We start from the raw sequence: 12,676 nt of genomic DNA, 5'->3' as shown, positions 1-12,676 counted from the left end.
GGCCGGGGCATGATGTGCATGGAATGCTGTAAATTATGTTGTGTTGATCCATGGTGCAGAGTGAATCTTTCACCTTAGTGAAGAAATTCTTTACAGTATTGTTCGATTTAGTGGCTATTTTCCAATTAGGGAAATCCATTTTTAGCAGCTTAGAAATTTGTTCGCTTAGAATTGGCACATATGGTATAGATATATATCCAGTAATTTCCTGTTTTATGAGATGTTCATCTGTATCCTTTTCCTTTTTACTTTGTTCTTGTGCTGCCACTCGTTGAAAGATCCTGTTTATTAGTGTTAATGGATAGTTGTTCAGCTTGAGTTGTTTTTGAATTATTTGTTTTGTTTGATCTTTATTCAGGTTCTTACTAAGGTTTATAACTCTATGGATGAAATTATATGCAACATTTATCTTCATTTTAAGGCTATGTAATGACAGATAATTTAAAATTCTGCCTGATGCGATGGGTTTGCTGTACCATTCTGTGGTTAGCTGTCCTTCCGTATTCCTTATGACGATCATATCGAGAAAAGGTAAACGCCGTTCGTTTTCCTCTTCCACAGTAAATTGTAAGTGGGAGTTGTATTGATTGAAGGCCCCTAATGTTTCGTGGATCTTGTCTTTTGGGAGAATCGAGAATAGGTCATCCACGTACTTTTTAAGGACTGGTATTTTGAAAGTCAGACTATTTCTGACTGTGTCGAGCAAAATGTTCAATACAATATCAGCCAAAATTGGTGATAATGGGCTCCCCATAGCTGTGCCAAATTTTTGTAAATACACCTGTCCAGCATACATAAAATAACTTGAATCTAGGCAGAATTCTATAACTTCAAGGAAGAGGTCTAAATTAATCTTCGTATGTTCCTTTATGCTGTCCCAACTGTTGATGATCCCGCTGATGACCAGATGTTTTGGTATATTGGTGAACAGCGAAATAACGTCGAAAGAAACCTGCCTAGATTCAAGTTATTTTATGTATGCTGGACAGGTGTATTTACAAAAATTTGGCACAGCTATGGGGAGCCCATTATCACCAATTTTGGCTGATATTGTATTGAACATTTTGCTCGACACAGTCAGAAATAGTCTGACTTTCAAAATACCAGTCCTTAAAAAGTACGTGGATGACCTATTCTTGATTCTCCCAAAAGACAAGATCCACGAAACATTAGGGGCCTTCAATCAATACAACTCCCACTTACAATTTACTGTGGAAGAGGAAAACGAACGGCGTTTACCTTTTCTCGATATGATCGTCATAAGGAATACGGAAGGACAGCTAACCACAGAATGGTACAGCAAACCCATCGCATCAGGCAGAATTTTAAATTATCTGTCATTACATAGCCTTAAAATGAAGATAAATGTTGCATATAATTTCATCCATAGAGTTATAAACCTTAGTAAGAACCTGAATAAAGATCAAACAAAACAAATAATTCAAAAACAACTCAAGCTGAACAACTATCCATTAACACTAATAAACAGGATCTTTCAACGAGTGGCAGCACAAGAACAAAGTAAAAAGGAAAAGGATACAGATGAACATCTCATAAAACAGGAAATTACTGGATATATATCTATACCATATGTGCCAATTCTAAGCGAACAAATTTCTAAGCTGCTAAAAATGGATTTCCCTAATTGGAAAATAGCCACTAAATCGAACAATACTGTAAAGAATTTCTTCACTAAGGTGAAAGATTCACTCTGCACCATGGATCAACACAACATAATTTACAGCATTCCATGCACATCATGCCCCGGCCAATACATAGGACAAACAAAACAGCTGTTAAAAAAGCGGATGTCTGCACACAAATCGAGCCAAACGAAATTAGACACAATGCTCAAAACGGGCTACAACTATTCCAGCGAAGAAATAAAAGCTCTGGCCAACAGCACAACAGCTATGATCAAGCACTGTGTCACACATCGACACCGGTTTGATACAGGAAAGGCAAAGGTTTTGGATCGTTCTTACCACTCAAATCGCCTCAACACGCTTGAAACCTTCCACATCAAGGCAACAAAGAGCGCGGTAAATTACCGCTCAGATGTAGAAGAGTTCACTCCCATGTACACCAACATCATACACATGGTGAGTACCAACAGGAGTAAGAAACAATCCAAAACAAACCCGTCACAACAAGAACTCATTTCAACACCAACATCCCCCGGGTAGCTGCAACCAACGGAGTGACACACTACGAATATTTGTACCTATATTACTTATATTATACGTTAAAAAAACACACGAAAATATTATCTAATCATCACACACACACACATAAACATACATCAATGCACAAAGTAAACAAAAAGTTAGCCATTACTAAAAATAGTGCAGAGTAGGTTTCCCGCAAATTATCTAATTTTTAAGTGGACGCAGTTTTCTAAAAATAATTTTCTCATCACCGATCAAAATGGTAACGTACCCTATAGCAAAGTCAACACAGAAAACAATCACAGTATATTTTCACATAGGTCAACCCATCCAGAAGCTTTTAAGCACAGACGATACCACCTAGTACAGTACAGTATGATACATAGTAAGTACAACATTTAGGATAAACAATTTGTAGAAAAGATTTTAAATGTTTCGAAAATAAATTATAGATTTCCTTTGAAGAAGGCCAAGACTCAAGGCCGAAACGTCGGACATAATGTAAACAATATTGTTACATTCTTATTTATATTAGACTGAAAAGCCAACAAACAAAGAAAAATATTCCTATAACCAAAATTGTATTTCTACATATTTTCGTATTTCTGATTATCTATAATCATAAGAAATTAGGAATGAAAAGCTGTTTTGAAATCCTTTTTCAAATTCGGTTTTGCTTTTCATATCAAATTTCAATCAAGTTTTTCGAAAATCAAATGCATTTCAATATTTTGATAATAACTTTCCAAATATGAAAGAATTTGGCTTTATATTCAAATTCGAAGTTCTTAAACTTTATTCTAACACAAAATTTAAACATTCAAAGCTTTAAATGGCGATCCAAAATTGAAAACCAGATTCTGATTCATCATTCGAAATTCACATTTTAAATCAGATTCACGAAACAGTTTAAAAATAAATAATTGAAATAATGAATTAAGATTAAACCAGCACTACACAGCTTAAAGAATAGATTCATGAATGAGGGCTCTGATCTAGAATTAAGATTCGGAAATCGTGTTTGTTGTACATTTTTGAAATCGTATAGAAATTCGGAAACAAATTCAAAGTTCACTTTTCTAATTCAGGTTGAGAATTCAGATTTAAAAGTCAGAAAAAGATTTAGCTTGTGAATGAGTTTTTTAATCAACATAAAATTGTTTAGAAATTCAGAAGGACATAAGCTTGAAAATTTGCTTGTCAATTTCAAAATTTCAAAAATAAAATCATAAATTTAGTTCAAAATTGCATCAAGCAAATTTGATTCAATTTTTTTTTATCTCTTACTGTTTTTTTTTTTTTTTTTTTTTTGAAATATTTTATTCATTTCACCAAAGGTTTGAATCTTGGAATTTGCAGAAGAGTTTAGAATATTGGGCTTGTTTGATTTGAAAATAGAATTAGTTTTTTTTTTTAAGAAATTGAAGGCTATCCTAAAAAGAAATCATTTTATGCTCAAATTAAATAACTTTGATCTACCACACTTTTAAACAAATCCAAAAATTTGAACCACCGATGAAACAAAATTTCATATTTTGTTTCTAGAGGTTTCATTAAAAACAATTTAGCTCATCCTTTAGGCTAAGGACCACTTTTCTAAAGTTACTTTTTTAAGGTTTTATTAATGACACTTTACCATCCTTGTGGCATTCGTGTCTTCTCTCAAGTTACACTTTCATATTTGTTTTAATTTTTTTCATTCGTGGGTCATTTTTTCATATGTAAAAATTAGGTAATTAAAAATGATGCACAAAACTTATAAATTGCAACAAACTGCACAAAAGCTTGTATGCAACAAAATTGCATACTATATCATTGCGCAAAACCTATTAATCAAGTAATTTTTTATTTGAAAATTCAACAAAACCAAGAATATAAATTGTGATGAAATTCTCATCTTACACAGTTTGTTTTTTGCTCTTGTAGTCTTTCGGATATTTGATAAATTTTTCGAAATTTTCATAAAATACTTCAAACTTTATTTATTCTCCCTTCGGGTTTTTTGGAAATTTCGAAGGAGGGGGGGGGGTTAAGAAGAATTTGATATTGGTTCCGGCCTAATGCTCATTTTTTGTCATATTTGCTATTTTTGTCGTTCTCCATAATTTCTTTTGTTATTTTTTGTCCTTTTTAGTCGCGTTTAGTTTTATATTTTTTAACTAGCTGACCAAGTGTGCTTGGCTACACCTTTCAAAAATAATTGAAATTTTCTATATGTTATTACAATTCAAATTATCATTTGAGCATTATTTTAAATCTAATTACAACATAAACATGAACTAATTTTCAAGAATTAAAAAATTTAAATTTCCCGCCTCCCCCCTTTCAATGCGGGGCAGGAAAATATTTCGAATATCTGAAAAAATGCCACCTTTGGCTTCATTTGCTTGATAAGAATTTTCGAGTTATATCAAATAAAATATGAATAAAACCTGCCTCTTCCTTCCAGACTTCACCCTGAAAAGGGAGGGTCTCAAAATATTCATACGCAAAACATCCATCTGATAAAATATAGTTCCATTGCTTGAAATGTTCGCGGTTAATGGAAAAAAAAACTGCTGGAATGAAGTCGGGGTCTCTAATAATCATACCAATTTTTTCGTATCCAAAAACCCTCTCATATCATATTTAATCCTAATGGTTGATAAGTTCCTACTCACTGAAAGTAGAGTAGTGTCTCAAATAATCATAGAACCATATCATAATAATTACCCATGTCAAATTTTGTCCATCTGTTAGATCAATACTTGGGCTATGACAATAATTGTATGGAAGCCCTAGTGCACCCTTCCTATGTCGTCAATTCTATGCTACTACTCGAAAAAAAAAGTGGTTTCAAATAATCATATACATATTTCCATCCCATACCAAATTAGGTTCCACTTGCTTGGTGAGTTGGAAAGTCGAGTTATGAGAAAACACCTTTATATTCCAAATTTGGTTCCATTTGCTTGATTAGTTTTCGAGTTATGAAATAGATTGTAAGACAGCTCCTTTCTCCCTTTCCTATCACCCTACATGTACATGTAGCATTCCAACAAGAACCACTCAGAATATCTGGCAGCACTGGTGAGTTACCACGAACCTAAATTGAGTTGTTAGGTTTCACAGTGTGATGATGTAAACATTTGTACCGAGTTAACCATCATCAATTGTCATTTTTAATCATCAATCCATTGCCTCAATTGCGAATTGCACGTAGCAAAGTGACAGAACCAAAACAAGTGTTTGGTCGTCCCGGGAGGAACAACAGATTCCTTCTGCTGTAGGATGCTCGATCTTCCGGAACTTATCCAAACCGTAAATGGCCGAGATTCGACCAGACCGAACTGAACGCCAATTTGAAAAAAATGAGTTATCTATTGCAGCGGATGCGAAACATGATAAACTACCTGTCCAATGAAAATCAGAACTTTTTTTTTTATTTTTTCTGATTTTATTAGAAACTTTCAATGTTGCAGACAGTGGAAATGGCAAAAATGCGTTGCGACAAAGTGAACTGAGAGCCACCTTAGAGGTAAAGACAAAAAGTCTATTTCGGTCATGAAAACTGATTTTGTGCGAAATAATCTTATGTGTGTTAGTTTTTTCGATTCAAAACAGTTCTTCGGCTCGTCACGAACTAATATCTGATAAATTAAATGATTAAAAACATTCCCGTGGCTAAAAAATTTGTATTTCGAATTGTAAACATTTGTTAAAATTTCGCTCCGCCAGACTGAACCAAATCCCTCGAGTTTTGTTTTCCAATTTACTCGAGGGGATGATAGAATTTTTAACATTTAACGATAAAAAATGCTTTATTTTATTGCTCACTGTCGTTTAGAACGCAACCGAACGCAACCAATCAAAGATATTCCGGATTTCAAAAGAGCGAAATTTGTATGGCTCGGTTCCCTCTGGCTCAACGAAAAAAAAAATTCTAAACTTCAGCTATACTCGTTGCGTGCTGCTCGTAAAGCGCCTATTAGTAGGTTCCTACGTTTAGAACAAATTGCCCAGTTAAATGATAGCGCATGGCAATTTTTTAAACTTTTTGGTTCGACCAGAGTGAACTGGGTGCAAACATATTGCTTTAAACTGCAGTTTTCGGCTGATTGTGTAATCAAAAATCGACCAGTATAGCCTCGACGGCTTTATAAGAGTCTAAATGTTATTGTAAAATGATTAAATGAGATATCTAATAAAATGGTATCAATTGGTAGGGCTGTGAACTTTGAACTCGATTTTCTCGAAATCAAGTTTATGGCGTTCAGTTCGGTCTGGTCGAATCCCAACCAAATATCAACACCTCCGCTCAATTCGTAAATTGTAAATGCTGAACTGCTTCGCATGCCTCGCCCTTGGTAACGCCTTTGTGTATGCATCAGCTGGCTGATCCTAAGTGAAGCTTCTCACGATCTCCCTGATGAAAGCATACTTCACGTCCAAATGTTGTGTTGTGAGCCTACTTGGTTGAATAATTCAACTGAATCAAAGCAATCGAAAGATTCCTTTTAATCCAACCACGGTAAATGAAAAGTTCATATACCGGTATTTCGATAGCAACTTACTACCTTCTTCAGTGAAAACGTTCACTGAAGAAGGTAGTAAGTTGCTATCGAAATACCGGTATATGAACTTTTCATTTACCGTGGTAGAATTAAAAGGAATCTTTCGATTGCTTAGATTCACGTCCAAATGCTTCATCCGCTAATAAGACCGCGCCTTCTCAATATACTGGATGCAAGGGATGTAGAACATCCATCAATGTGAAAGAAGTGCTAACCTCACCCATTTTACCGAGTTTGTTAACAACAAACCTTCCTTCATCGCATGGCACAGGGCACAAGTCTCAGCTTCGGTCAATGGCGGACTGACCGTTTGCTGACGTTCCGTTGACCACAAAGTAAGATTCCCGATGTAAATCCGTGTTCGCGTTTCTGCGGTATACCAACGCTATATCGGTCATTCGTCAAAGGTATCGCAAAACAGGCTTCAGGCCTGAACAATGCCTATCAGCTGGGCTTGCCTGGTATTTGCTTAGAGCGCTTACCACAGAACTGATGTTAGATCTTCGAAATGACTGCAAACAACCGATCATATCGTTGAACGCCATTATCGTCATAGTCGTTTTCGCTACCCTTGAAGTCGCTCTCGTCATGCACCATACGCTGACGGACACCAGACACGCGAATCTTTCGTTGATTCTGGTGGCTGATAACCTCAGCATGCGATCGTACAACATATCTTGAGTGTTGTGTTCTGGTAACCCTGAAAAGCACCCTCTTGTAGCTAACAAAGTTTTTTTTTCTCGGTGGCCCCGAGAATTAGCCAGACTTCGATCGACAGCACTTGTGCAAAATGTCGTATAAATCAAGAAGTGTTTGAAACCGCTGGCAACTAACCGTCGCATGAACCTCTTCCTTCGAAGTACTTGGAACAGCTTCCAAACATCGAAGACAAGCTCGCGCAAGCTAACCGCAGCGCAGCTCCAAGCAAGAGAACATTTTTCTCGGCTTTCAGCTTCATGGAGTTTTGTCCTGTTGCTTCAACGCTTTGAGTGGTCCAAAAAGCCGGAAGGCAACGTTCAGCAGCATGAGTCCAATGAGGCTCTGATGCGTTGCTAGCATTTAACCGTCTCACAAAACAACTCCTCCAATGCCACAGAAAAAACATACTGTATGCTTGGATTAGCTAACGCGTGCTATCTGCAGCGTAGCTCCACATAGTGAGAGTAACACTCTCAATATCCAGCTTCGAAACGGGCTAATCTTCCATCTGGATCATGAAACGGTTCTTCTGGAGGATCCGAACAAACCGTAAGTTTCAACACCTCTCCTCAATTCGTAAGTTGATAATGCTGAGAATCTTCGCATGTCTCACCCTCGGTAACGTCTTCGTGAATGCGGTCAGGGAACAGGAGATAGAGCACTCAAGTATGCTTTCATCAGGGACATCGTAAGAAGCGGTCAGCTATCTTTTCGACACATCTCCACTGAGGATCAGAGGATGATGATAAACAAGGTACAAATGTTTGCATCATCACACCGTGAAGCTAAATTACTCAAACTAGGTTCTTGGTAACCCAGCAGTGTTACCATATTCTGAGTGGTTAGCTCAGAATATCACACGGAAATGAAAACATTAATAGTGAGGATATAACTTCAGTGTGAGAGTGATCAATAGCTATCGCTAATGTCATTGTCTGTAGTTTAAGGACTAGACTGACGAAAATGAATAAACGATAACTCTATTCCATCACTGAAACCTGCGTTGATTACTCATTTCAACAAATTCTTATCCATTAAAATTGCTGTTTTCAATTCAAACATTGTTCCTCCCATTCGATTTTTATGAAAATCCTGAAATGAGGAACAAATACAGTTTTAAGCATATGGAGTGGAGGAAGATACCAAATGGCCCAAAGAGACCACCAGAAATAAAGTATTTTATGGAAATTTGAAGAAAATAATCGAATTTTAGAACAATTAGCAAGCCGAACAAAAAACAAATTGTGGAAGATGGTAGTTACATCGCTTTATGTATCCATGTTGTATTTTTTTTTTAAATTTAGGTTAAAAATTTCCTTGATTTATCGTTCCAGTGCTATTTAGGTTGTTTAAAACCTTTTATTGTTATAAGCGAATAGCGGATCAGCGCATTTGTGCCGAACGCTGTTTGCTAATGTTGTTTTAATCAATATTATTCGTTTAAGGTTGATGATAAATTATGTCTCTAATCTTGAACTTTATTCCAAGATTTCAAAAACAGCGTCTAACAAATAATCATAACGTTTGGCTTCAGTTAAACCTTATTTTGCTGTTTATTTCAGGTCACAAGACTCAAATACCGAATCAGTGAAATTCATCATATTTTTTTCGAAAAATAAATTACATTTGCGCAACACGAAGCCATGAAACAATAAAAATTGAACATGAATTTTTACAACAAATTTCTTAACATCTTATTATGATTGGTAGGGTGGATTGAAAAAAAAATGGACAGTTAATTCAAAACCTCGTAGGATTAAAAGCATGAATTTAAAATTTTACCGTTGTCCAATCCAGATAATTCTGATGGTTATAAATGAGATCACGTACCATATATATATAAAAAGAAATTCTGATCAATCATGAAATCCCAAAATTAACGGAATCCTTATCTTTCTCCTCATAGCGCGGCGATTCTTTGGACACAATCTTTGCCTCGTCTCCGTACTCGGATTCGGATGGACCTCGAACACCGAAGCCTCGAACGAAAAAACCTCGTAGCTCACCGCGCCACAGACCTTTGAGGAATCGACCCACCTGGGATGAAAGCACTGACCAGGATAGCTTCGACCGTAAGGATTCCCCACCTGCAGCCACCCCAACCGGCGCTCCTCCTCCGATTCCTCCAAGGCGCGTGACAGCCTCACCCGGTGGAAGTGGAGTTCGTAGCCCGTATCGTGACATCGTCATTTCCGAAGTAACCGGAAACATAATCTCCGACAGTGTGGTACTGAACATCGATAACAGCTCAAGCTCCGAACAATCGCAATCCGAGCTCGATAACGTGTACGATGAGGAAGAGGAAGAAGCGGAAGAGGAGGAGGAAGAGCAAGTACCCGAAGGCCAAGGAGAGGAAGAGGAGGATGAAGATGACGAATTCGCCAGCGAGTCGGGTAAGCTGGTGGCTAATCGAGGCAATCGGAGCAGTGAAGACGATTTCGACGACGACGACTTCGACGACGATGACGAAGACGAGCAGATGAATCACAACGATTGGGAAGTGCGAATGTTGGCAGCGGAGTTGCAAAGACGGGAAAGTGTGAGTACAGACTTCCCGAGCGATTTGGAAGAAAATGATGGACTGTTGAGGCGGAGACGAAAGCGCAGCGATACGGATACCGATGGCAGTGGGCCGGAGCTCGAGTCGATGAGACGGCCAAGGGCTTCCAGCTTAGATCAGCATAACTTACGACGAGGAGCGAGCATGAACTTGGGCAGCAGCAAGCACCGCGGGTCGGTCTTCAAGGCAATGAGTTTCGATCGGGACAAAGATCGTCTCTGAGAATTAAGACTCAAATGTGATGTGTGCATGTTCACCAGTATCACCAATGTGATCATTATCGAATGGAACAAGAAACCATAAGAAAAAAAATGCGACGAGAGAGTGAGAGCTAAACAAGAACCAACGTTTTAAACGCACTACTATAAACAGAAAAAATAATAATGATAAATCCCTTGGATAAAAACTTACAAATAAACTCAGTAGAGGCAACTTCACAAAACAAATATTTCAACTAGGTTGAAAACTTCATTCAGTTTCAGACAAACGATTACGAAAACCTTAGGGACTAGCCACCACTGCTAGCAGATAGCGAGATTAATTTGTTACAAAAACAATTGAACTACAATTAAACTATAGAAGTTTAGTGAGAATCTAAGAGATTTTATCGCACGTTTTGCACACAGATGAAACATTTAATCTTTAGCGTATCGTTAAGTTGTTATTAACTATTTTTCATATTTTAAATAGACGATAGCGACAATTGTTACCTTCGCTTCCTTTACGCGAGGAAACGAACGGAAGCGCTGAAAGTTCCAATATAAAGGTGAAATCCCGAATAAAAAGAAATACAACAGACGAAAAATAAACAGGACAAAGAGTCGATGATTAGTATTAACAGTCAAGGCAATTACACTATTACGAGTAGGGTAACTAGAGGCTAGTGGGTTCTAACTTAACACCCTAACGATCAATATATTCACCTATAGAATACCAACAAATCTGAAACAACTTTTGTACAATAAATACAACCCTAGAGTAGCGTTTCATCCCGTCCAAAAACCGAATTCAGTATTGTTGTAATAATTCGAAGTTTTAGGATACTTATTCTTCTTTTCGTTTGTGTCAATCTCAGTTGGTTAAATGGCTAATTTTTTCGTTAGATTATCATTACTTCAAGCAATAACGTCATTTTGTTTCGATTTTCCCAAGTCCTGAAATATAAGAAAATATATCGACAATTATCGATCTTGTTCATAGATGTGATTGTTTTCATCAATAACCCATATCACAAACCCTTAATTGCTTCGGGAGTATTTCTCGATGATGTGTGAAACTGCTGGATAATACGCAAAGCAACTATATCTTTGCTCTAAATGGCCGGTTGAGATCCTACGTTCTTAAAAAAAACAATTTGTGATTTAGATTTTGTGATTTAGATTTAGTTTCAAATTTGTCCCAAATGATTATGGAACCGTTAAACAGTATGATGCAAAAATTGCGCAATTTATACCTATTTTTTTTTCGAAATATTAATTCTTTTTAAGCAAGGTCACATATTTTTTTCCTCTGGAGATCGAGTCTAATTTCGGTGGTCCAATAGTACTCATTTATCTATGAGTAAAATGAAATTACTACTCACTATCACCTGCCAACACTACAGAATAGCTGCTAACCACAGTATGAGTAGATTCAGTTCACATTGTTATGTTGTAAACATTTGTCTTCACCTGTCATCTGCGATCATCGATGATCAATCGGTGATGATGATAAACGCGGTACAAATGTTTACATTATCACACGTTTAAGCGAGACTACTCAAATTGGGTTCGTGGTAACACAACAGTGTTGCCAGATATTCTGGGTAAGAGTATCAAAGTACTCATTGAGAAATAAGTTCTTTCCCGGTTACGGAATATGATAAGTGGAGAGTGCGACAATAGCAATCGCTAATCAATTGTGCAGTTATGTAATGATTAGACTGACGAAAAATGAATAAATATAACTCTATTCCACCACTGAAACCTGTGTTTTCAACAATAATTTAAAAAAAAACCTTAGAACATCTAAGCTCAAAACTGTGATTTATGAAGTTCTTAGGGACAATTTTTAGCGAAAACTTGAAAATTTTGCTCGTGTATTGTGTACGCAAATCTTCAAAAAAGAAAGTTGTTATGTTCCCTCCGCGATTTTTTCCTGAAAATGCGTTGGATAGGGGAGAGTTTCCTCTATGATGAGGCAGTTTTCCAGACATGTCAATCGTGACCTTGTTATTACTGGACAAGAGGGTTCGGTCGGTCTCGGATCCGCAGGCCAGCATGTACTTCGCCTTGGACGTATTAATCATCAACCCAATCCTTTCTGCTTCGCGTTTCAGTTTGCGGTAGATCTCCTTCACCGCCGCAGATGATCTGCCGACTATATCAATGTCATCGGCAAAGCAGATAAGTAAACTGGATCTGTTGAAAATCGTGCCCCGCATTTCGCCCACCGCTCGTCGAATAACACCTTCTAGCGCCACGTTGAACAACATGCAGGATAGACCATCACCTTGTCGAAGCCCCCTTTGCGATTCGAATGAACTCGACAATTCTCCCGAAATCCGCACACAGCACTGCATTCCATCCATCGTCGCCTTGATCAGTCTGGTCAGCTTCCCGAAAAAGCCTTTCTCGTCCATAGCTCGTTACGGTCGATCGTGTCGTATGCGGCTTTGAAGTCGATGAATAGATGGTGCGTAGGGACTTGGTGTTCAC

At 37.3% G+C, this 12,676-nt stretch overlaps 1 protein-coding gene across 1 annotated transcript in view; it reads left to right on the top strand.

Annotated features, from left to right (window-relative positions):
- Nucleotides 1-11,179, top strand: part of LOC129753545 (uncharacterized) — a 58,140-nt gene extending 46,961 nt beyond the window's left edge. Inside the window, exon 9 of the mRNA XM_055749375.1 lies at nt 9,327-11,179. Within this exon, the coding sequence (XP_055605350.1) occupies nt 9,327-10,202 (876 nt within the window). The 3' untranslated portion in view covers nt 10,203-11,179. The remainder of the gene's footprint in view (nt 1-9,326) is intronic.
- The last annotated feature ends 1,497 nt before the right edge of the window (nt 11,180-12,676 follow it).

This window comes from Uranotaenia lowii, chromosome 3 (assembly GCF_029784155.1).
Source record: "Uranotaenia lowii strain MFRU-FL chromosome 3, ASM2978415v1, whole genome shotgun sequence".
NCBI lineage: Eukaryota > Metazoa > Arthropoda > Insecta > Diptera > Culicidae > Uranotaenia > Uranotaenia lowii.
This window is presented reverse-complemented; position numbering and strand designations above follow the sequence as displayed.